General features: G+C 43.0%; 1 protein-coding gene across 5 annotated transcripts in view; it reads left to right on the top strand.

Moving 5' to 3' along the window:
• The window catches only part of PICALM (phosphatidylinositol binding clathrin assembly protein), a 502,282-nt gene that overhangs the window by 471,381 nt on the left and 4,119 nt on the right, over nt 1–26,782 (top strand). For 4 of the 5 annotated variants that reach the window (XM_029602251.1, XM_029602252.1, XM_029602254.1 and 1 more), the window contains one exon: nt 24,714–24,816. The exons of the other annotated variant lie outside the window; for it this stretch is intronic. In XM_029602251.1, the coding sequence (XP_029458111.1) occupies nt 24,714–24,806 (93 nt within the window). In that variant the 3' untranslated portion in view covers nt 24,807–24,816. The remainder of the gene's footprint in view (nt 1–24,713; nt 24,817–26,782) is intronic. 5 annotated transcript variants of the gene reach the window in all.

Below are 26,782 nucleotides of genomic sequence, written 5' to 3'. Positions count from 1 at the left end.
GATTTTAGAGAGTGCTGAGGAGGAGTCAGCTATTGTGGTACATATTGTTCCCAATGACACAAGTGAAGTTCTGGAGGCTAAATTTAGGCTGTTAGGTAGTGTATTGAAATCCAGAACCACCAAGGTTGCATTCTCAGAATTGTTCCTTGTTCCATGCGCAGGACCCCAAAGGCAGGTCAAGCTTCTGAGTCTCAATGCATAGATGAGCCGATGGTGCAGAGAAAGAGGGTTTTAGGTTTGTTAGGAACTGGAGAACATTCTGTGAAAGGGGAACCTATTCTGAAGGAATAGGCTTCACCTTAACCAGAATGGTGCCAGCCTGCTGGCACTAACTTTAAAAAAAAAAAAGAGGTAGAGCAGCATTTAAACAAAACATAGGGAAAAGCAGACAGTCACTCAGCAGCACATGGTTTGGAGGGAGATATCTTCAAAAGATAGTGGCAAACCAAGTAAGTTAGAATATCTTGATAGACAGGACTGATGCAAGGGTTTTAGATGACGATGTGAACCTTGCAGCCTTGTGCCAACCTCTTGACCCTAACCCTGACTTCCACCCTCCTCAGCCCAACAAAGCCTGCACACAATTAAAAATTATACATTACAGATTTTACATGAAAAGGGACATTCAAAGTACAGTTTTTTGAGATAAAAATATCACATATTAACAAACTACTGTGTGCAACCAGAAAACCCTGCAAAAAAGACACTTGGAACCCATATGTAATTAGGCCTACTGTAACACGTGTTGGGTCTGAGCTTGGTCCTTAAAAAAATCCATGAATAAACTGAATTACAATATAGTAAACCTCCCATTCCAAAATAGCACTAAGTGCCAACATTCAAACAGTAACATCCCTACCTATGAAAAGGCAGCACTTGTAAATATTACATCTGGCCCTAAAATACACCACCTACTAGGAAAACAAAACAAGCTTAACCTACTATAGATTCTTACACAGAAACCATAAACTAGCCGAATACTTCACCTTGGTCACACATGCAGAACACAGATAGATCCTCACCAAATACAGAATAAAGAGACCATAAAGGATCAATAGAAAAGTGCAGACAAAAACTGAACTAGAAACCATAACAAGGGAAGAACAGAAACATTACTATTCCTTATAAAATATCAAACAAAATCAAGAAATAAAAATAGTAAACCCATACTAATAAAAACAATAAATATTTAAAACTGAGAAACGGAATAATATCCAATATTAAGAAGTCATATGAAAATTTTTTAAACGTTCCAAACAAAAAAAAAAAATCAGACACATCAAATAGCAACCAATGATCAAATCAAAACTAGCAAGGATTTTAAAAATCCCTTGCTCTCTAACCTGGGAACTTTTGATTTCCAGATGCCCTGAGATTAAGGATTAGCATGTAGCACAAATATACATGCTCTCTCACACTTATGCACACACACACTCTTCCTCTCTTTCACTCCCACATAAACACCTACCCACACTGACTCCCCCTCTCTTTCATATGTAAATACACCGGCTCCCTTGCTCGCACCCCCACACACAACCTCAAGGCTCCCTCTTCTCATCCCGCCCCCCCACCATCCTCACAGGCTCCCTCCTCCTCTTTGTCTGCAAATACCAGAAGTCTGAGAAATAAGACTGGAGAGTTAGAATGTATGGTGCTTAAGGAAGATATAGATTTAATAGGCATCTCAGAGACTTGGGGAAAGGAGGATAAATAATGGGCACTGATAACAGGGTACAAATTATATTGACATGACAAGGGCAGATAAAATTGGTGGAGGGATGGCACCATAGGCCGGATTTTAAAACCCCGGCGCATGTAAATCTTGGGCCTTACACACATTGGGCCAATTTTCAGCTCGGCCACATGTGTAAGTGCCGGGGCCTCAAAAGGGGACGGTCTGGGGAGGGGGGGGGTGAGCGGGGTGGGCCCAGGACAGCGCCATTCCTCGCTGTCCCACAGCCTTGCATGCCAGCCCGCTGCCGACGTGCGCAACTTACTTCAGCTCGGGAGCTGAAGTAAGTTGCAAAAAAGTAAACAGCAAAGAAATTTAGATTTAGGGGTTGGAGAGGAGAAGGGGAGGGGGTAGGAAAGTTCCCTCTCAGTCCGCTCCTTGCTGTGCTGGCGCCCGCAAGTTTTAAAATCGGCGCATCCCTTATATGTTTAGGATGGCATAGAGTCAAAATAGGATAAATATTTTGCAGGAAACGAACTGTACTCTCAAATCCTTATGGATAGAAATTCCAAGGATAAAAGGGAAGAATATAGTAGTAGGTATATATTGTTGCCCACCTGGCTAGGATGAGGAAACAGACTGCAAAATGTTAATATATTAGACTGGCTAGTAAAATAGGAAACACGATAAAAATGGGAGACTTTAAGTACCCAAGTAAATGTCACAACAGGACATGAAGGGAGGTATTTATTTATATTTTTATCCCAGGACAAGCAGGATGCTAGTCCTCACATATGGGTGACGTCACTGACTGAGCCCTATTGCGGGAAAACTTTCTGTCAAAGTTTCTAGAAACTTTTGACTGGCCCTGTGAGGCCACTGAGCATGCTCAGCATGCCATGATATTCTCTGCCACAGGGGTCTCTCTCTAGTCTTCGTTTTTCCGCGCTGCTGTAAGCATTGAGGAGCAAGAAGCGTTGTGAGTTTCTCCTCAATATATCTGACTGAAAAGTCAACAATTTCTCAAAACATTTCTCCTATAAGGGATCTCTCTGTTTTCCACCGGCCGGTGAGTAAACACAGTCTCATTTTTACTTTTAGTAAAAACTTTCTCTCATTTTCTTTTCCCCTTTTTCATCGACGGCTGTCGACAGCAAATGGCTTCCGGATTTAAAAAATGTCCGCTTTGTAATAGGACAATGTCCATAACAGATCCACACCTAGAGTGTGCTCTCTGTTTGGGAGATAAACATGATGTTTCTTCCTGCCCTCAATGTGCAGAGATGACTCCCAAAGGAAGAAAACTTCGACAGGAGAAGATGGAACATCTTTCACCTTAAGCTCCTTCCTTCTCCTTCAACATCAATGAAGTTGTCCCCGGTGGAGGTTACAAAGCGAATTTTATTGAAAAAACGTCGTCTGGAGGGATTGGGAGATCATCCATTGCCATCGACTTCGGCATCGATAAGGTCGGTAGTCAAACATCGACCAAAACATCGCCATTTACTCCAGCAACGCCCCTCTCCCTGGAGGAACCGACCGCTAAACGGCAAAATCCTTAGGAAACTCCGCTACCTTCAGCACCGGGGCCTATACCTACATTGATCGAACCTCCACAGGGATCTGTGGACGTGATATCGATGCCTACACCACCACCGCGTACAGCTGCTCTGACTACACCGGCTGTAACGCAGGAATTGTCAGATTTTATCAGACAAGCGGTGCTCCAGGCCCTTAAAGAACACACACCTACTCCGGCGACTTTGCCGGTGCCATCACCGATGCCGGTACCTTTACCGATACCGGTGACTGCACCGAAGCTGGTAACTATACCGATGCCGACGACCCCGTCGATGCCGGTACCTTCAGCGATTCCAGTTAAGGTGACGCCGGCACAACCACCGAAGATGCCGACGCCATTGTCTTTTCCGGCGCCGTCACCATCGATGCCAATCTCACCCGGGGACCCAGGACATCCAGAATTGGCACTCTACCAACTTCTAATGAAGAAATTCGATGAAGTGGTCAGTGCTCTTTCTCCCAAACCTGGGAAAGAACACCTGGAGGACTCACCCTTGGAAGATCCACAACCAGATCCTTCAGGGATTCCTAGACCGCCTAGAACTTCCACAATTTCTCCACCTGGACAGGATCCATATGATACTTGGAGTGATACACACTCAGATACCTAATCTGAAGCTTTCATGTCAGATCCTTCACCACTGGATCCAAGGAAAAAATCTCCATAGAAACATAGAAGTGACAGCAGAAGAAGACCAAACGGCCCATCCAGTCTGCCCAGCAAGCTTTCACACCTATTTGTTTTCATACTTATCTGTTACTCTGACCGCTGAGGTCAGGGCCCTTATTGGTAACTTTTTGGTTCCAATTCCCTTCCACACCCACACCATCTATGCAGACAGCAGTGCTGGAGCTGCATCTAAGTGAAGTATCTAGCTAATTGGTTTGGGGTAGTAACCGCCGTAATGAGCAATCTACTCCCATTTGTTTACCCTGCCTGTGCAATTCAGTCCTTGTTGGTTGTCTGAATATAAATCCTCTTTGCTTCATTCCCCCCTGTTGTTGAAGCAGTGAGCTGCGCTGGATATTTATTCCAAGTGAAGTATCATACTTAATTGATTCGGGGTAGCAGCCGCCGTAACAAGCAAGCTACACGCATTCTTATTTGTTTACCCAAACTATGTAATTTATTCCTTGTTGGTTGATGCTGAATATAAATCATCTTTTCTTCATTTTCCCTGCCGTTGCAGCAGAGAGCTATGCTGGATGTGCATTGAAAGTGAAGTATCAGGCTTATTTGGTTTGGTGTAGTAACCGCTGTAACAAGCAAGCTACTCCCCTGCTTTTTTGTGGATGAAAATCCTTTTTTCCATATTTCCTCTTGCCGTTGAAGCATAGAGCAATGTTGGAGTCGCATTAACTGTGTGTATGTTTATTGAATAAGGATATTAATCTCCAGGTAGTAGCCGTCATTCCCGCAAGCAAGCCACTCCCTTGCCTCTTCTCTTCATTCACATCCTTTAGACTTTATGGATCCACAGTGTTTATCCCATGCCCCTTTGAAATCCTTCACAGTTTTGGTCTTCACCACTTCCTCCAGAAGGGCATTGCAGGCATCCACCACCCTCTCTGTGAAGAAATACTTCCTGACTTTGGTTCTGAGTCTTCCTCCCTGGAGTTTTAAATCGTGACCCCTGGTTCTGCTGATTTTTTTTTGCAACGGAAAAGGTTTGTCTTTGTCTTTGGATCATTAAAACCTTTCAAGTTTGAATCATATCACCCCTGCTCCTCCTTTCCTCCAGGGTGTACATATTTAGATGCTTCAATCTCTCCTCATAAGTCATTCGATGAAGACCCTCCACCTTTTTGGTCACCCTTCTCTGGACCGCCTCCATCCTGTCTCTGTCCCTTCGGAGATACGGTCTCCAGAACTGAACACAGTACTCCTGGTAAGGCCTCACCAAGGACCTGTACAAGGGTATTATCACTTCCCTTTTCTTACTCGATATTCCTCTCTCTATGCAGCCCAGCATTCTTCTGGCTTTAGCTATCGCCTTGTCACATTGTTTTGCCGACTTCAGATCATTAGAGACTATCACCCCTAGGTCTCTCTCCTGCTCCGTACATATCAGCTCTTCTCCCCCATCGAATACAGTTCTTTCGGATTTCCACACCCCATGTGCATGACTCTGCACTTCTTGGCATTGAATCTCAGCTGCCATATCTTCGACCATTCTTCCAGCTTCCTTAAATCCCATCTCATTCTCTCCACTCCTTCCGGCGTGTCCACTCTGTTGCAGATCTTAGTGTTATCCGCAAAAAGACAAACCTTACCTTCTATCCCATCCGCAATGTCGCTCACAAAGATATTGAACAGGACCAGTCCCAACACCGATCCCTGCGGCACTCCGCTTAACATCGCTCTCTCTTCAGAGTAAGTTCCATTTACCATCACACATTGTTTTCTGTCCGTAAACCAGTTTGCAATCCAGGTCACCTCCTCGGCACTCACTCCTAAGCTTCTCATTTTATTCGCCGGTCTCCTGTGCGGGACCGTATCAAAAGCCTTGCTGAAATCCAAGTAGATGACACAGAGTGCTCTTCCTTGATCCAATTCCTTGGTTACCCAGTCAAAAAAGTCAATCAGATTTGTCTGACAGGATCTTCCCCTGGTGAATCCATGTTGCCTCTGGTCCAGCAATTCTCGCGACTGTAGATAGTTCACTATTCTTTCTTTCAACAGTGACTCCATTACTTTTCCCACCACTGAGGTGAGGCTGACCGGTCTATAGTTACCAGCCTCTTCTCTGTTCCCACTCTTGTGAAGCGGGACCACCACCGCTCTTCTCCAATCACTCGGCACTAGGGATGTGAATCGTTTTTTGATGATTTAAAATATCGTCCGATATATTTTAAATCGTCAAAAATTGTTAGGGCCACGATACAATACCAATTTCCCCGATTTATCGTCAAAAAATTGTAAATCGGGGGAAGGGGGAGGGCAGGAAAACCGGCACACTAAAACCCCCTAAAACCCACCCCCGACCCTTTAAATTAAATCCCCCACCCTCCCGAACCCCCCCCAAATGCCTTAAATTACCTGGGGGTCCAGTGGCGGTCCGGAACGGCCTCCTGCAATTGAATCGTGTTGTCTTCAGCCGGCGCCATTTTTCAAAATGGCGGCGCAAAATGGCGGCGGCCACAGACCAACACGATTCGACTGCAGGAGGTCGTTCCGGACCCCCGCTGGACTTTTGGCAAGTCTTTTGGGGATCAGGAGGCCCCCCCAAGCTGGCCAAAAGTCCCTGGGGGTCCAGCGGGGCGATCTCCTGCCGCGAATCGTTTTCCGTACGGAAAATGGCGCCGGCAGGAGATCGACTGCAGGAGGTCGTTCAGCGGGGGTCCTGAACCCAGTCAAAAAAGTCAATCAGATTTGTCTGACAGGATCTTCCCCTGGTGAATCCATGTTGCCTCTGGTCCAGCAATTCTCGCGACTGTAGATAGTTCACTATTCTTTCTTTCAACAGTGACTCCATTACTTTTCCCACCACTGAGGTGAGGAGGTCGTTCAGCGGGGGTCCTGAACCCCCGCTGAACGACCTCCTGCAGTCGATCTCCTGCCGGCGCCATTTTCCGTACGGAAAACGATTCGCGGCAGGAGATCGCCCCGCTGGACCCCCAGGGACTTTTGGCCAGCTTGGGGGGGCCTCCTGATCCCCACAAGACTTGCCAAAAGTCCAGCGGGGGTCCGGAACGACCTCCTGCAGTCGAATCGTGTTGGTCTGTGGCCGCCGCCATTTTGCGCCGCCATTTTGAAAAATGGCGCCGGCTGAAGACAACACAATTCAATTGCAGGAGGTCGTTCCGGACCGCTGCCGTTCCGGACCGCCGCTGGACCCCCAGGTAATTTAAGGCATTTGGGGGGGGTTCGGGAGGGTGGGGGATTTAATTTAAAGGGTCGGGGGTGGGTTTTAGGGGGTTTTAGTGTGCCGGCTCACGATTTTCACGATTTTCATGATACTTTAATCACCCAAACGGCAACAATACGATTCCCTCCCCCTCCCAGCCGAAATCGATCGTTGTGAATCGTGTCCTCGATCGTCTTATCTCTACTCGGCACCACTCCCGTTTCTAAGGATCTATTGAACAGGTCACACAGCGGACCCGCCAGCACATCTCTGAGTTCCCTCAGTATCCTGGGATGAACCTCATCAGGCCCCATGGCTTTGTCCACTTTCAGTTTCCCCAGCTCTTTCCATACATTCTCTTCTGTAAATGGAGTTACATCTACTCCATTCCCCTCCAGTTTCTTGTTAACTAGCGACGGTCCCTCTCCAGGGTCCTCTTTAGTGAACACTGAACTGAAGTATTTGTTTAATATTTCTGCCATTTCTTCATCTCACTCCACACATTGATCCTTTTCATCTTTCAATTTCACTATACCACTTTGGACTTTTCTCCTTTCACTGATGTATCTGAAAAATGTTTTATCACCTCTCTTTACCTCCTTGGCAATCCTTTCTTCCGCTTGACTTTTTGCCATCTTGATTACTTTTTGTCTCCCTCAGTTCTACCAGATATTTTTCCTTGTGCTTCTCCCTTTGGGATCTTTTATATTTCTTGAACGCTGTTCTTTTAGCCTTTATTTTGTCAGCCACCTCCTTTGAGAACCAGATAGGTTTCATTTTTCTTTTGCTTTTCTTTACTTTTCTATAGATTAGTTGCCTTGGTAATTGCTCCTTTTAGTTTGGTCCACTGTTGTTCCCCGTCTCTCTCGTTCTCCCAGCCTACTAGTTCCTCCTCCAGATACTTTCCCATTTCATCAAAGTCTGTGTTTTTTTTTATATATATAATCTTGGGTCTTTGTGCTTCTTTTCCGTATCCTTTTTGTGATATTAAACCATACCGTATGATGATCACTGGTGCTGAGGTGGGCACCCACCTGGACATCGGAGACATTATCTCCATTAGTGAGCACTAAATAGAGTATAGCCCCCTCTCTTGTGGGTTCCATTACCATTTGTTTGAACAAAGCTCCTTGCAGGGCATCCACTATTTCTTTACTATTGTTAGATTCTGCAGATGGGATTCTCCAGTCTACATCCAGCAAATTAAAGTCTCCAACGATCACCACTTCTCCCTTCTTTCCCATCTTTTGGATGTCTTCAACCAGATCTCTGTCCAGCTCTTCCTTTTGGTTTGGAGGCCTGTAAACCACTCCAATAAAAATGGATGCCCCATCTTTTTTTAGGTTGGCCCATAAAGCTTCTTCATTGCCCCATCTTCCTTGCAGCTCAGATGCTTGGATATTGTTTCTGACATAAAGAGGCACTCCTCCCCCTTTCCTATCCTCTCTGTCCTTCCTTCTGGATGATTTCTCATTTACAACCTTTATTCAGGAAATGGCTGACACCATCCCGTTCACCTTGGTCACAGAGCAGGATGTAAGGCAGCAAACATTGGAGGTTCTTCAATTTGTAGACCCTCCAAAACAAATGGTAGCTATACCAGTCCATGATGTCCTTCTGCAATTACAACATCTGATTTGGGAACATCCATGCTCAGTGCCAGCTGTTAACAAAAGAATGGACACTACATATTTGGTGCAGTCTGCTCCTGGCTACCAAAAATCACAGCTTCCTCACCAGTCAGTAGTGGTAGAGTCTGCGCAGAAGAAGTCCAAGAGAATTAGACCACATTCCTCAAATCCCCCAGGAACAGATCACAGATTTTTAGATTCCCTGGGACGGAAAGTCTATCAAGGGGCCATGTTGAATTCTAGGATATCTTCATATCAATTATACATGACCCAGTACCAAAGAAATTTGTGGACGCAAATGCAGGACTTTATTCCATCACTTCCATCACAACATCAGGAAGCAGCCCAAATGATCATTCATAAAGGGCTAGAAGCAGGCAAACACGAGGTCCGTGTGGCCTATGATGGTTTCGAGACAGCTTCCAGAGTGGCTGCATCGGATATAAGTGCCAGACATTGGGCATGGCTTAAAGTATCGGACCTCAGGCCTGAAGTCCAGGACAAGTTAGTAGATCTCCCATGTCTTGGTGATAATCTTTTCGGATCTAAGGTACAGGATGCAGCTGCTCAATTAAAAGAGCATACAGAGACCCTGAGACAGCTTTCATCGATCCCGCAGGATCCACCTACGCAGCCAATTCGTAGGCCTCAAAGAAAGGATTCTAGAAGACCTTTCTATAGACAGAGGTGGTATTACCCCCTACATCTAGGAGCAGGTCTTCTAGGCCGCAACAGAGGGCTCAGCCCAGACAGCCGAGACCAACTAGGCCTCAACCTCCACTACAGACTGGTCCGGCTGCTGGCTTTTGAGGCCATTTCCAGGGAACACAGCCATCTCTCCAATCCTCATCCAGAGCTTCCGGTAGGAGGTAGAGTATCCTCCTTTTACACACATTGGGTTCAAATAACAGACCAATGGGTACTTGCAATAATATCTCAAGGTTACCAACTCAATTTCCTCTCAATTCCAACAGATTCTCCTCCGAGACCTCTTTCTCTCAGCGAAAATCACATAATCCAATTGCAAGTAGAATTATTCACCCTTTTGAAAGCCAGGGCTGTAGAGCCAGTGCCCTGTACTCAACAGGGCAGAGGATTCTATTCCCGTTATTTCCTCATTCCAAAGAAAACCGGGGGCTTATGTCCCATCCTAGACCTCAGAAATCTCAACAAATTTCTAAAGAAAGAAAAATTCAGGATGGTGTCTCTAGGCACCATGCTTCCACTTCTTCAAACAGGAGATTAGCTTTGTTCTCTGGATCTTCAAGACGCTTATGCTCACATTCCAATATTCCCTCCTCATCGCAAATATCTGCGCTTCATGGTGGGTCATCAACATTTCCAGTACAGAGTACTACCATCCGGACTTCCCTCTGCTCCCAGAGTATTCACCAAATGTCTGGCAGTAATAGCATCACACTTACACAAGGAAAATATCCATGTATTTCCATATCTAGATGACTGGCTCAGAAATCAATCTCAACAAGGATCTCTGGCTTCTCTGACAAACAATTACTCTACTTCACTCTGTGGGCTTTCTCATCAATTATCAAAAGTCCCATCTCACTCCATCTTACCTGCTTCAATTCATAGGAGCAGAATTGAACACCATCCTCTCAAAGGCCTTTCTACCCGGAGATCGGGCACAGACACTTTCCCTCTTGGTAAACTCCATTTACTCAACAAAACAAGCAACACCTCATCAGTTTTTAACCTTACTAGGCCACATGGCCTCCACAGTTCATGTCACTCCTATGGCAAGACTAGCCATGAGAGTAACACAATGGACTTTAAGATCACAATGGATCCAAGCCATTCAACCACTATACTCTCCAATTCAAGTAGCCCACCAGCTACGTTCATCTCTACTTTGGTGGGCGAACATGGGACAATTTGCGCAAGGGTCTACACTTCCAACAACCAGTCCCAGAGATAACTTTAACTACAGATGCGTCCACCTTGGGTTGGGGAACTCACATACACAATCTCCAAACCCAGGGTACTTGGACAAAACTCGAAGCAACATTTCAAATCAATTTCCTGGAACTTCGAGCTATACGTTATGCACTGCATGCGTTCAAGGACTGCCTTTCACACAAGACTGTTCTCATCCAAATGGACGACACAGTATCCAAGTGGTACATCAACAAACAGGGAGGTACGGGCTCATATCTCCTTTGTCAAGAAGCTGCACAGATTTGGGACTGGGCCCTGACACACTCAATGTTCCTCCGGGCCACTTATCTGGCAGGCATTCACAATGTACTGGCGGATCGACTCAGTCGTCAGTTCCAACCACACGAGTGGTCCCTGGTTTCCCTCAGTAGCGACCAGGATATTTCAAAGTTGGGGACAACCAACAGTAGACCTCTTTGCGTCACATCTGAATCACAAAGTGGACAGATTCTGTTTTCTCCACAAACAGAAAAACCAGCCAGCCAAGGACGCCTTTGCTCGCCCTTGGAACTCAGGCCTTCTATACGCGTATCCTCCAATACCGCTCATAACCAAAACTCTAGTGAAGCTACAACAGGACAAGGGGTCCATGATACTCATAGCCCCGTATTGGCCTCGACAAGTATGGTTTCCCACACTTCTAGACCTCTCAATCAGGGATCCCATTCGCCTGGGTGTAGCTCCCACTCTCATAACTCAGGATCAGGGTCGGTTGCGCCATCCCAACCTTCAATCCCTATCACTGACAGCATGGATGTTGAAAGCTCGATCTTACAACCACTCAATCTTTCAAACAATGTATCTCAAGTGCTTTTAGCTTCACGTAAACCTTCAACACGAAAGAACTATTCTTCAAAATGGAAAAGGTTTACTTTGTGGTGCATCCAAAAGAGTATAGATCCTTTCACCTACCCCACAACTTCACTACTAGACTACTTATGCCATCTTTCAGACTCTGGTCTCCAGACCTCATCTGTAAGAGTCCATTTAAGTGCAATCTCAGCTTACCATAACAAGATGGGAGATGCACCAATATCCATACAACCACTTGTCAGCAGGTTTATGAGAGGTTTAACTCAACTTAAGCCACCAATTCGGCCACCAGTCACAGAATGGGACCTGAATCTGGTCTTAATGAGACTCATGGGTTCCCCCTTTGAACCCATGAATTCCTGTGAGCTTAAATTTCTCACATGGAAGACTATCTTCCTCATAGCCATTACATCGGCTAGAAGGGTTAGTGAGTTACACGCACTTGTCACGTACTCACCCTACACAAAATTCCTACATGACAGAGTGGTTCTCTGTACACATCCAAAATTCCTCCCCAAGCTAGTTATGGAATTCCACTTAAACCAATCCATAGTTTTACCCACATTCTTTCCAAGGTCTCATTCACACCAAGGAGAATGAGCCTTACATACCTTGGACTGTAAGCATGCGCTAGCCTTTTACTTAGACCGCACGGCAGTCCACAGGAAATCCACTCAACTCTTTGTATCTTATGATCCAAACAAACCAGGTAAAGCAGTGGGTAAACATACTCTATCCAACTGGTTAGCAGATTGCATACAGTTTTGCTATGAAAAAGCAGGCCTTCCTCTCCAAGGGCGAGTAAAGGCGCATTCAGTGAGAGCAATATCAACCTCTGTAGCACACTATCGTTCAGTGCCAATTCTTGACATATGTAAAGCAGCAACATGGAGTTCTCTTCATAGCTTTGCAGCTCATTACTGTTTGGACAAAGAAGGACGACAAGATTCAGCCTACTGACAAGCTGTCTTAAAGAACTTGTTTCCAGTATAATCCCAACTCCTTCTACATCCAACCTGCTGTGATCTTCGGCTGCCTCATTTTCAACAACAATTCTTCATTGTTGATTCATTACAAAATGACACAGCCTCTAGCTTGCTAATCACCCATATGTGAGGACTAGCATCCTGCTTGTCCTGGGATAAAGCAAAATTGCTTACCTTGTAATAGGTGTTATCCCAGGACAGCAGGATGTAGTCCTCACGAAACCCACCCGCCACCCCGCGGTGTTGGGTCCGATACGTTGTATATTATTTTATTTTTGCTAACGCTTATTGCTACATACGAGACTAGAGAGAGACCCCTGTGGCAGAGAATATCATGGCATGCTGGGCATGCTCAGTGGCCTCACAGGGCTAGTCAAAAGTTTCTAGAAACTTTGACAGAAAGTTTTCTCGCAATAGGGCTCCTTCAGTGACGTCACCCATATGTGAGGACTACATCCTGCTGTCCTGGGATAACACCTATTACAAGGTAAGCAATTTTCCTATATTCCGCTTTTCGCACTTTTTCAGTACTTCAAAGTGGATTACATTCAGGCACTGTAGGTATTTCCCTATCCCCAGAGGGCTTTCAATCTAAGTTTGTAGCTGAGGCAATGGAGGGTAAAATTCCTAGATGCCATTAATGAATGTTTCAGGCAGTAGCGATCATGGAACCAACCAGAGGAGGACCTAAATTTAATTTTATGCATATTCTTTTAATATTTAATGTATTTATTTATTGTACTTCTTAACAGGTATGATTGGACCACAATATCGGAATATAAAATTTAACAAATAAATCTAGTTCTCGGTGGAATGCAGGACCTGGTGTAAGAGAGAGAGGTGGTAGATGTAATAAAATTTGACATAATCACTGGAGGACCCAGAAAAAATGTATTTCATGCATTGTAAAAGGTCAAAGAAAAATCAATAGGCTGATGGTGTGGTTTAATAGTGAGGCGAAAGGCAATTAAAGCCAAAATAGCATCATTCAAAAAATGAAAAGCAGACCCAAATATGGAAAATAGCGACAAGCATAAGCACTGGCATGTAATTAATCAGGATATAGGAGAATTCAAAAAGAAACTGCCATAGAGGTGAAAACATTCATTTATCCCAGGACAAACAGGATGCTAGTCCTCACATATGGGTGACATCAGTAATGGAGCCCTATACGGAAAAACTTGTCAAAGTTTCTAGAAACTTTTGACTGGCACAGTATGCCCACTGAGCGTGCTCGGCATACCATGATATTCTCAGCCACAGGGGTCTCCCTTCAGTCCTCTTTTTTCCGCGAAGCCGTTAGCCTCGCGGTTATTTGGAGTCCTGTGTGGTGATTTTTCACCATATAAAAAAGTTTGTTAAAAACTCGAAAAACTTTGACACCGCAGGGGTCTCCTGTTTTTTACCATCGCGGTAAGTTTTTCTGTTTTTTCCATCAGTTCCGTACGTATCTATTAGCCTGAAAGTCGTCGACGGATGTCTGACTTCACAATGGCCACCGGTTTTAAAAAAAAATGCCCGATTTGTTGCCGTACCATGTCCATTACAGACCCACACTTAGAGTGTGTACTCTGTCTCGGTGAGAGACACAATGTCCTAACGTGCCCGAAGTGCGCCAAGATAACGTAGAAGGGCTGAAGACTCCAGATGGAGAAAATAGAGCACCTGTTCCATTTACAGCTAATACCATCAACATCGACGTCCATGCAGTCATCTCCGGCTGGAGCAATCCGTAAGGTTGTCCTCAAGAAACGAAGACCGGATGAAGTGGGGGATCAGCTGTCGCCAACCCCGTCTAATTCCTCTATAAAATCGACGTCTGTCATCGAAAAGAGCACAGAGCACAAGCAGAAGCATCGGCATAGACATTGGAGGCCTCACGATCCCGAGACCAACCCGATATCCGGCGGTCCATCAATGGATCCTGAATCAACACCAAAGAAGCCTCGGAGAGATGATGCGATGCAGACACCTTCCACCCTGAGGCAATCCCCACCAATATCGGTGCCAGGAACCGTACCTCCACAGGGCCCTATGGAGGTACCGGTATCGCCTTCGCTGCCTCCCCCCATAGCTGCTCTGGTCTCACCAGCTATGCAGGCGGAACTGGATGGCTATATCCGCCAGGTAGTTAGGGATGCGCTCCTGGATATGTCTCCGATGCCAGCATCGGCTCTGCCATTGAGGCCAGCGCCATCGCCAGTACAGTCTCCATCGCCGGTTCCATCGATGCCATACCGATGCCATTGCCAACTTCATCGTCAATTCCATCGATGCAGATGCCCAATTTATTTTTTTTGCACCGATTTTAGCAAAACTGGGTACTTATCGGTGCCATCCTGGTGAAACCTCAGGAAGTACCGATACCACCACAAAGGGGAGAAGATATTACAGGAGAATCTCCGATTCCAGATCCAATCCCAGGTCCATCGGGGGTTCCATGCGCATTCCTACAAATATACCCATTGTTCCCATCGAAACCCAGGGAACTGCCATTGATCCCATCGATGCCAAAGGTGCCTATGCTTTCTACACCTCTTCAACTGCATACACCTGATACATAGGATGATACTGGCACTTCCTCAGAGGAAGTCCTCTCGGAACCATCTCCTCCAGAGGAAAGAAGAAAATCCCCTCCTGAGGACCTATCCTTCTCCAATTTTATCAAAGATATGGCTGACACCATTCCTTTTCAGCTACATTCTGAGGAAGACACCAGACAAAAGACCCTGGAAGTGTTGCAGTTCATGGACCCACCTAAAGAGGTGTTAGCAATACCAATTCATGAAGTCCTTGTGGAATTGTTACACACGTTATGGGAGCATCCCTGCTCCATACCTCCAGTGAACAAGAGGACCGACGCAACATACCTGGTCCAACACTTCCCAGGCTTCCAGAAGACTCAGCTACCTCACCAGTCAGTAGTAGTTGAGTCAGCACAAAAGAAATATAAAAAAAGAATAAAGACACATTTTTCAACTCCACCAGGTAAAGACAATAGGTTCCTAGACAACATAGGTAGGAAGATGTTTCAGGGATCCATGTTAGTTTCCAGGATTGCGTCCTACCAATTATTTGACGCAATACCAGCGTAACTTATGGAAACGGATGCAAGAACTCTCTGAAATTCTCTCCCCCAGCAAGTTCAGGATTCTTTCTCTTCTATAATTCATAAAGGCCTGGAGGCGAGCAAACACAAAGTTTGTGCAGCGTATGACAGTTTTGAAACTGGTCAAGACTGTCTACCACAGGTATAAGCGCTCGAAGATGGGCCTGGCTCAAGGCCTCAAACCTGAGACCGAAAATACAGGAGAAACTGGCTGATCACCCTTGTGTAGGAGACCATCTCTTCGGTGATAAGGTTAAGGAAGCGGTTTCCCTCCTAAAGGAGCACTCAGAAACTCTAAGTGCTCTGTACCTATCTTCTGTACCTCAGGAGTCTCAAACACCATCAAGAAGACTCCCAAGAAAGTCCAAGCGCCCATACTACAGGCCGAGGCGTTATTATCCACCTCCTGCCCATGGACACTCATCCAGACCAACTGAAACAGCACAGTCTAGACAACCAAGAGTGCCTAGAGCTCAATCCCCTCCGCAAACAGGAGCAACATCGGGGTTTTGAAATACTACCAGGGAGCAGCAGCCTATCTACCAATCCGAGCCAAAATTTGCTGGTAGGAGGTCGGAATGCTTTCTTCCAACACAATTGGTCACACATTACCACAGACCAATGGGTACTCTCCATCCCATCTAAGGGGTACCACTTGGACTTTCTCACTGTACCAAACGATACTCCACCCACCTCATTTTGGACAGTAAACAACCAATCCACACTTTTACAAACAGAATTATCCACCCTTCTGAGAGCCAGGGCCGTGGAACCAGTTCCCCGGCCTCAGCAGGGCAGAGGATTCTACTCCCGTTATTTCCTCATTCCAAAGAAAACAGGAGGTCTACGTCCCATCCTCAACCTCAGAAATCTCAACAAATTTCTGAGAAAAGAAAAATTCAGTATGGAATCTCTAGGCACCATGTTACCTTTACTTCAAAAGGGAGATTGGTTCTGTTCTCTGGATCTTCAAGATGCTTATGCTCACATTCCGATATTCCCTCCTCATTGCAATTATTTACGATTCCTAGTAGGAACTGAACATTTCCAGTACAGGGTGCTCCCATTCGGTCTTGCCTCAGCACCTCGAGTGTTCACAAAGTGCCTAGCAGTGGCAGCTGCCCACTTACACAAGGAAGGCGTGCACGTGTTTCCTTACCTGGATGATTGGCTCATCAGAAACCAAACAAGGCAAGGAGCTCTCAACTCTCTCAAGCTCACAAAACTCTACTCCATTCCTTGGGATTCCTCATCAACTACCAGAAATCCCACTTCACACCATCTCACCTGTTACAATTCATCGGAGCAGAATTAAACACTATAACAGCAAAAGCCTTCCTTCCAAAAGACCGTGCACAAACACTAGCCTCGTTAGCAGGCTCTCTCCGCGCATGCACACAAATAACAACTCATCAATGTCTCACTCTCTTGGGTCACATGGCCTCCACAGTTCACGTCACTCCTATGGTCAGATTAGCCATGAGGCTCACGCAATGGACACTCAAATGACAATGGATACAAGCCATTCAACCACTTTCTTATCCAATTCAAGTAACTCAGCAACTACGAACCTCGCTCCTGTGGTGGACAACCATGAACAACTTGCTCAAAGGTCTACCTTTCCAACAACCAATTACGCAAGTGACATTAACTACAGATGCATCTACCTTAGGCTGGGGAGCACACACTGGTCATCTGCAGACCCAAGGTACTTGGACAAAACTCGAAGCTACATTTCAGATAAATTTCCTAGAGCTTCGAGCTATACATTATGCGCTGCATGCCTTCAAGGATTTCCTCTCCCACAAGACTGTTCTGATACAAACAGACAACACAGTAGCTATGTGGTACATCAACAAACAGGGAGGTACGGGCTCATATCTCCTTTTGTCAAGAAGCAGCACAGATTTGGGACTGGGCCCTGACACACGCAATGCTTTTACGGGCCACTTATCTGGCAGGCATTCACAACGTAGTGGTGGATTGCCTCTGTCGTCAATTCCAACCTCACGAGTGGTCTCTGGATCCAGAAGTGGCGACTAAGATCTTCCACAGTTGGGGCCACCCAACAGTGGACCTCTTTGCATCACAAGTGAATTACAAAGTGGCCAATTATTGCTCCCTATTCGAGCTTACCCAGGGACGCCTTTGCTTGCCACTGGAATTCAGGCCTTCTGTACGCATATCCTCCGATACCGCTAATAACCAAAACTCTAGTGAAGCTACAACAGGACAAAGGGTCCATGATACTCATAGCCCCATATTGGCCTCGACAAGTATGGTTTCCAATACTCCTCAATCTCTCAATCAGAGACCTAATTCGCCTGGGTACAGCACCCACTCTCATAACTCAGGAATAGGGCAGGTTGCGTCATCCCAACCTTCAATCCCTATCCCTCACAGCATGGATGTTGAAAGCTTGATTCTACAACCTCTCAATCTTTCAGCTAATGTGTCTCAAGTGCTTGTAGCTTCACGTAAACCCTCCACACGAAAGAACAATCGTGCTAAATGGAAAAGGTTTACCGCGTGGTGCACACAAAACAGTGTTGACCCTTTTTCCTGCACTACATCATCTTTATTAGACTATCTGTGGCACCTCTCAGACTCTGGTCTCCAGACATCATCTGTAAGGGTACATTTAAGTGCAATCTCAGCTTATCACAATACCGTTGGGGATGCACCAATATAAGTACAACCCCTAGTTAGATTTATGAGAGGTTTAATTCAACTTAAACCTCCACATCGACCACCTGTCACACAATGGGACCTTAATGTGGTCTTAACAAGGCTCATGCGTTCTCCTTTTGAACCCATGGATTCCTTTGATGTTAAATTTCTCACTTGGAAGACTATTTTCTTAATAGCCATCACATCAGCAAGAAGGGTTAGTGAGTTACAAGCACTTGTCACATACTCACCCTACACAAAATTCCTACATGATAGAGTGGTACTCCGTACACACCCAAAATTTCTTCCTAAAGTTGTTACGAAATGCCATTTGAATCAATCCATCATCATGCCTGCTTTCTTCCCAAAACCACACTCTCATCAAGGAGAGAGGGCTTTACACACCTTGGACTGTAAGTGTGCACTTGCGTACTACTTAGATCGCACTACAGCCCATAGGAAATCCAACCAGCTCTTTGTTTCTTTTGATCCAAACAAACCTGGGAAAGCAGTAGGCAAGCAAACTCTATCCAATTGGCTTGCAGATTGCATATGGTTTTGCTATGAGAAAGCAGGCCTTCCTCTCCAGGGGCGAGTAAAGGCGCACTCAGTAAGAGCAATGTCAACCTCAGTAGCACACTATCGTTCAGTGCCAATAGCTGACATATGTAAGGCCGCAACATGGAATTCCCTTCACACCTTTGCGGCTCACTACTGTCTCGACAAGGAAGGACGACAAGATTCGGCCTATGGACAATCTATCTTAAAGAACTTGTTTCCAGTATAATCCCAACTCCTTCCACATCCAACCTTTCGTGATTTCAGGCTGCCTCATTTTTCCCAACAGTACGCCAGTTGTTGTGCCTGTTGCACAAGTTGTATGCTGTTGATCCAATACAAAGATGACTCAGCCTGTAGCTTGCTAATCACCCATATGTGAGGACTAGCATCCTGCTTGTCCTGGGATAAAGCAAAATTGCTTACCTTGTAATAGGTGTTATCCCAGGACAGCAGGATGTAGTTCTCACGAAACCCACCCACCACCCCGCGGAGTTGGGTCTGAATTGTTTTATATTTTTGGCTAACGCTTATTGCTACAAATGAGACTGAAGGGAGACCCCTGTGGCTGAGAATATCCTGGCATGCTGAGCATGCTCAGTGGGCACAGTGTGCCAGTCAAAAGTTTCTAGAAACTTTGACAGATGTTTTTCCCGTATAGGGCTCCATTACTGATGTCACCCATATGTGAGGACTTCATCCTCCTGTCCTGGGATAACACCTAATACAAGGTAAGCAATTTTGCTGTACATTCAAAGCAAAAAGCCTGTGAGGGAGTCAGTTGGGCCACTAAATGACAAGGGGTGAAAGGAGCAGTCAGGGAGACAAGGAACTAGCAGAAAAATTAAATGAATTCTTTGCCTCTGTCTTTACTGAGAAGAATGTTGGTGCTATACCCATACCAGAAACATTTTTTTATGGATGACTCTGAGCGACTAGATGGAATCACTGTGAAACTGGAGTACATAATTTAAATTGAACGACTAGAGAATAAGAAATCATGGGTACTGGATGTTATTCACCCCAGAGTTCTGAAGGAACTCAGAAATAAAGTTGCAGATATGTTTCTGCTGTTTGGTAATCTCACTTAAAATAACCTCATTTCCAGAAGGCTGATCGTTAAGTCAATATGTTTTTTGCAAAGGGAAAGTCTTGCCTTACCAAGTTATGCATGCATAATGGCTAATTCACCCTGCTAATTATTAACCCTATTCACAGGCAATAAACTTGTTTTCCTCCAGAATCTGCACGTAGGTTACACCATCTTTCCCTCAGTCTTCACAAGTCTCCCTGTCCTTGCTGCTGCAAAGCATCTCCACAATATAATGCCACCACCACCATACTTTGCTGGAGGCGCATGGTGTTAGTAGGATGATGTGCTGTTTGTTTTACACCACACACATCTAACAGTGAGACCAGAAAGTTTTACCTTAGTCTCACTAGACCACACAACCTTCTCCCACATGAGCGCATTGTCCCCTAAGTCTTTCTTTCAAATGCTATTCAGCCCATCATATGCCTTTTCTTCAGCAGTGGCTTCCTTCTTTCCATCCTCCCATACAAGCCATGTTTGGCATTGCCTTGAAATTGTTGAATAGTCAGCATTTTCTGAGCCTCTGTGACCACCTGCAACAGTTTCATTAACCCATGGCTGCAGACTTTGGAGGGATGGCCTGATCGTGGTAGTGTCATGGTGGTACCAAACTGTTTCCACTTTACAATGCCCCAAGGGATATTTGAACATACTGAAATTTTCTTATAGCCTTCCCCTAATCTGTATCTTTGAATGTTATCTTTTAGTTCTTTCAGCAGTTCCTTGTTCAGCATGTTTTGACCTTTGTTTCAAATTCACTTCATGAAACAGCTTGCTTCTTCGAGGAGTATGCAAATCAGCTCATCTATTGTGATTGAACATGGTGGGCTCGCTTTAACTTAGGATGAGCCTTGTTAAGACAACTTTTTGAACTAGAGCTAGTGCAAAGACTTAAGCAGTCAATTCTGTTTTTTTTTTATTCTTAATTTCTATATTCTTTCATAATTACAGTATAGACTATATTTGGATCAGTGAAACAAACTCCTCCTTATAATACATTTTGATTTGTATATTACTGAGAAATGTACAAGGGCATGAAGATTTATATGGCACTGTATATGATCTAAGACAGTGACATTCACTCCCAGCCCTTAAGGGCTGCAAATAGCCCAGGTTGTCAGGATATCCCTGGTGAATATGCATGAGAGATTTGCATACACACTGCCTCCATTGCATGCAAATCTCTCATGTATATTCATTAGGGGTATATTGAAAATCTGATCTCAAGGGCTGGGAGTGAATATTGCTGATCAAATATGTCAAAAGCTGCTTGAGATCCAGGATTATAAAGATATGTGTCCCTTGTCTAGAATTAAGTGGACATCATCTATCAAAGTTTAAAGACTGGTTTCTGTGCTAAGAAACCCAGATTGGTATCAATCCAGTCTGGTGGTATTAACTTCTAAAAATGTATTTCATTGAAAAATAAAAGCCTTTTTCATTAATCTTTCCAAAAAGGGCTTTTTTAGATTGGAAAAATACCTTTTGCTAATGAAGTAGTGTAGATATTTGCTTCTTTGAGGAAACAAAACTAAGTCATGGGTCCTGTTTACAGCCAGTAAATCTGAAGCAAAGACTGTTTTTAACTCTGATATATCAGCGATATAAAATGAAGAAAATAATCTAGCTGGACCAATGTTTTTCCTTTCTTAACAAATTAAGTAGACTTCTTCCAGTTTCTCAGCACCTGGCTCTCTGTACATAGCTGCTCAATTTTTGTCTGGAAAAACCTAGCCCCTAAATAGTGAAGAGATTAAAGGTGTTAAAACCTAGTTCTCACCTGGTTTTAGGAAATTAGCAATCTAACTCCTTAGTATTAAAAATACTCTAAAATATGCCTATCTTTAGTACATTGTTTTTTGCAGCAAAGATAGCCTTATTCTATAAAGCCTAATATTTATTGTCCAGCTTGCTTTTATTTGGTCCTAGTCATTTTTTTAAGATTCTGTGTTTAAGGGAGCATAATTTGTCTGAGAATTAGGGAGCCTTTGCATTGACTGAAATCACTTTACATGGTGCAATACCATCCTTCATATTGAGTAGAATTTCACATACCGGTCATGCTATCAGCAAATCATTCAGAACTTTGGCCGAGCACATTTATTTCACTGCCTTAGTTCTTTCAAAGGTAGGTATTGACACCTTAATTTAAAATATGATCTGTCTGTGACAGAGGGTAGATCTTCAAATCCTCACTTAACATGTTCTCTAACATTTGGTGGTTAGAAAATAAGATCCTGTATATAGGGCCTCATAAACGTGTAGGCTGACTAATGACTGGTGACAAACCCAACATATCATAGAGTTCAAAAAGTCTTGAGCCATGTGGGAAGCGGCTATATCAATGTGCAGGTTGAAGTTCCTAAGAAAAAGCATTTTCAGTAAATATACAGTCATATATGCTACAATCAGGCTTGATGAGCTAAAAATAAAAGCAGAGAATTTGCCCCCTTGATATGAACTCATCAGGATTAAACCCCTTCTGGTTGCACATTTCCAGTAATCCTTGCTAAGTTTCCTTGCAAATCACAGCCCATATTCCCCTTTCCCAGTAAAATGTATTGAACTGCATATAAATAGTCATTAGCTACATTTTCAAGTTGGAGGAAAAAGTGATTTGAGAGCAATATGTGTAGATTTTCAAAATAAAATGCACTTTCACAATCTTAAGTATCTGAATTTTGTGACTGGCTAGTGCTAGTTAATATTTTTCTGTAGCTATTCTGCATTGATACAGATTTCTTATGTGGTACTTAGGAAATCAGATTAGATCTGAACTTATTTATTTAAAATATTTATATTCTGTCATTTTCAATTGCTATTGTACATGACATTACAAAAATTACATAAAACATCAAGATAAGACTAACATTTTAATAAATATATTGAAAATAAAATACATCATTTACTATGTATGATGCTATATTACTATTTCTCCTTTTTGGCCAAGTCCCTCCCCAATCTTTGGTGCTTCCTCAGCATTACATAGCTTTCACCTCCTTGAAGTTTTCATATCTGAACATGGGACTTTCACCTAACATCACTGGAGTTCTGTGTTGATCTAATAAAATGTATCTGAGCCTGCAAAGAATCTAGAATCTTCCCATCTTTACACAGCCTACCCCTTCTCCAATATTCCTTCCACCAACACACAAACAGAAGTTTCCTCTCCATACTTTCAGAATCAATATGCATAGTTAGTCTGGATCCAATGGTTTTTTTGTTCTAGATTTTATCACAGGAAGTATACTGTAAGATGTATCTATATCTAAAACAAGCTCATAGTATAAGAATAGAATAGTGATTTGAAACTGAATTGAAAATTGTGGTAAGTGCAACTGAATGTAAAATAAATCATTTTTGACAATAGGATTACTAATTACTTTGTTTCAGGTTTTTTTTTAAATAAAATGTTTCTTCTATGATTTTTCTCCCTCATGGCTCCTCCACCCCATCTCAGAAATTCTTATCAGTCAGCCAGCAATCCTTTCTGCCCTAGGACTGGGTGCACTGTCACGCAGGAGACTGGAATGTGTCCTGCAGTGTGAGTTGTGGGGCTGTCATATATTTTCAGTGTTCATATGGCACTCCCCCATGATACTTCACAAATAAAAGGCCAGTATTCAATATAATCGCCTAAATTAGTGTCCTTTCCCATTTACTGGGTTCAGTTTCATGGTAGCAAAATGTTTAACAGTTTTGCAGTTTGTCATAACATTGTTTTCACTGAAACTATTTTCCACTAAATTAAAACTCAACAGCATGAGCACAGTACATTTGTTTTTGTTTTCAATAAGAATAATGAACACAGTGTATTTAGGACTTGAATTGTTAAGAAAATATGAAGTGTATCGTGATGGATATAAGCCTTACTTGGACAGTTGTAAGTGCAGAATTTATTGGATTTTAGAGGTTCTGTCTGTGGCAAAATGGTGATCAAGCAGGTTCAGTTATTTACTCAGAATATTTCTTCATACGTTCCCTCTCTATAGCAAGTGTTTAAGGGGCATGAGGAACAAATAGAGGTAGCTAAAATATCTTTTTACCTGAGGAGTCCTTCAGGAGGAAGACTGCATTCAAAAGAGCCAAACAAAAGTACAATCTGTTCTAGAGAGGCATACCATGGTTATACTGCTGCCTAGCTTTAGTGAAGATGCAGCAACACACAGAAATTGCATTTTGATCAATTCATCTTATAAAAAGAAAACAATCCAAGCCCATTAGAAAGATCAGGTCACAGAAAGATTAATGCCATATGGAGTTGTGAGCAGGGAAAAAGATTCAGGGGAGTGTTCAGCTGAGTTGGGAGAGGTTGGATGGAGCAATAGTGGGTAGAAATTTTGTTAAAACAGCACTTATATGGAATGATCTGGACTTTGTTTCTGTTCTGTAAAAATGTTGAATTCCAGAACTTAGTGCCAATTCATGCTAGCTTTGTGGCTGAATACCTGCACTATCTAACAGATTTGTTAGGGGAAAGCAAATTGACCAATTTATTTAAATATATGAATAGGGTAGATCAGACTTTCAGCCACTGAATTAGTTGATAAACAGCTTTTTTTCCCCTTGATGTTTACTATATTTCAAATGCAGCTTTACTTACAACATTCAGCCATCTTCTACCCAACTCGCTATTGAACAAGCTTTCAACTTTACATGTTCACAACCTTTTTAGTAAATCATTTCTGACATGACTGCCTTTTTGAAAAATCTCCCTTTTCATTACATTTTCTGCTTTTCATATCCTATCATTCTGAGATCTTTTTCTCTCTTTCCCTTTCTCTCTTTTCTACCAGCTGTCGGCAGCATCCAGTCCTTCCAGTCCGAGTACGCACAGAGCTTCCGGAAATGATCCATTTGCAGAGCTCTCTTTGAAGGATTTCCTATAGAACAACTTAGGTATTGCCTGCTAGCTGGATCTTAGTGTCTTTTCAAAGCAGAAACCACTAACATACATTTCTATTATATAATAAGGATTCCTTTGGCAAAAACTATACTTGGGTGCCCCTTCCCTCAGCAATCGTTATTATATATTAGGCTATCTATTATGCAAAACAAGCATTAGTGAAGGCAAGTATATGCAGTCTTATTCCAGTAAAATCTTTACACAGCATGCCTAACGGTTTTATATGGGCATGTGCAAAAATACGAGTAATTTGGTGGAGAAGACAATACTAAATCATTAATGCTAAATCGTCGCTAAATCATTGCCAGGTTCTTATGGCTTGGATTAGCCACTGTTGGAAACAGGATGCTGGGCTTGATGGACCCGCATGTTCTTATGTTTTGTTTTTTTTTAATGTAACCAACATTCTGGGTGGGTATTACATCAAAATCCATGACGCTGTCTATTATAATAATGCCAAAACATAAAGTATTAAGCCAGTGTTTTTCAACCCAGACCTGGATGTAACCACAACAAATATGCATATGAGAGAGTTGCATGCACTGATTCCATTGTATGCAAATTGCCTCATGCATGTTCATTGTGATATCCTGAAAACCTGACTGGCTGGGTGTGCCCTGAGGATCAGATTGAGAAGCACTATATTAAGCAATAGACACCTATGGATTATATTTCCTCTCTTCAGTATGTCATTCAGTTTTGTTCCTTTAAAGCTGTATCAGTTTTTATAGATGAAGTTCACACAAATTCATTAAGTAGGTAGAGCTATCAGAATTAGCTTTAATACTGTCTACAGCTATAATAAAAGTGACTGAGTTGTCACTTAAGAAGTTTCTCCAAAATAAAAATGGAGAGAAACAACCTCACAAACAAGTATCAAACAAAAAGAGTGAGGCATATAAAGTTCAAAGGAATTGAAATCTGCACATTGAGAGTCAGGATAATTCTTTATTCTAAATAAAACAGTCCATATGTAATATATTGATTCAACAATCGTTAAGTCCCCGGCCACTTACATGTTTCACAATATAAACTGCATGGGGAGGGACAAAACTGCAATGTAAAAATCAGAAAAATCAAGAAATTCTTTAAAGCCGTCCCAATAGCGAATATGACCAAAAAGCAGTAACCCACCAGGACACTTACCTGTAGAGGGAATGATTCAGTCTGCATTAACTGTTATTCCATTTCTAATGTACATGTTAACTCCTTAACTAATGTATCCCATCGAAAATTGTAAACCGTTGTGATGGCAAACCCAAACGACTGTATATAAAACGCGATAAATAAAATAAAATAAAAATCTTTGAAAGACTGCTAGCAATTACCATACTATGACAGATTGTCAAAACTGAGGTAGATCAGAAAATGGCACTAAAAGGTCACAATACTATTGGGATGGTTTTAAAGAATTTCTTGATTTTCTGATTTTACATTGCAGTTCTTTGTCCCTCCCGATGCAGATATATTGTGATTTGTTAAATCAGTATATTGCATATGGATTGCTTTACTTTGAATAAAGAATTATCACAACTCTCAATGAGTGGATTATAAATTTTCAACTTTATCCACCTCACTCTTTTTGTCTGATTTTAAGACACACAGATTTCATTTCATTATCAAAATACAGTATACATATTTCAAGTCTGAAATTGCTATCTAAAATTTTTTAATTAACTGAAGATTATAGCAGGTGGTGTGCAGATTTTTAGCTTTTGAAGGAAGCTTAAAATAAGATATTGTTCTTTCAGATAATCTATAGTACATTGCTTTGCATAGATTAGCAGTAGAAATGTTTGAAATTTGGAAATATTTTCTGAGAATTTTGCAAGTTACCAAAATTGGTAAATTTAAGAGGATTTTACAAGCTATATTCTCAGGGCCTGATTTTTAAAAGCATTTACTTGAGTAAAACTGGGCTTTATTCGAGTAAATGCACTTTACTTGAGTAAGTGGGTT

The sequence above is a fragment of the Rhinatrema bivittatum genome, chromosome 5 (genome assembly GCF_901001135.1).
Source record: "Rhinatrema bivittatum chromosome 5, aRhiBiv1.1, whole genome shotgun sequence".
NCBI lineage: Eukaryota > Metazoa > Chordata > Amphibia > Gymnophiona > Rhinatrematidae > Rhinatrema > Rhinatrema bivittatum.
This window is presented reverse-complemented; position numbering and strand designations above follow the sequence as displayed.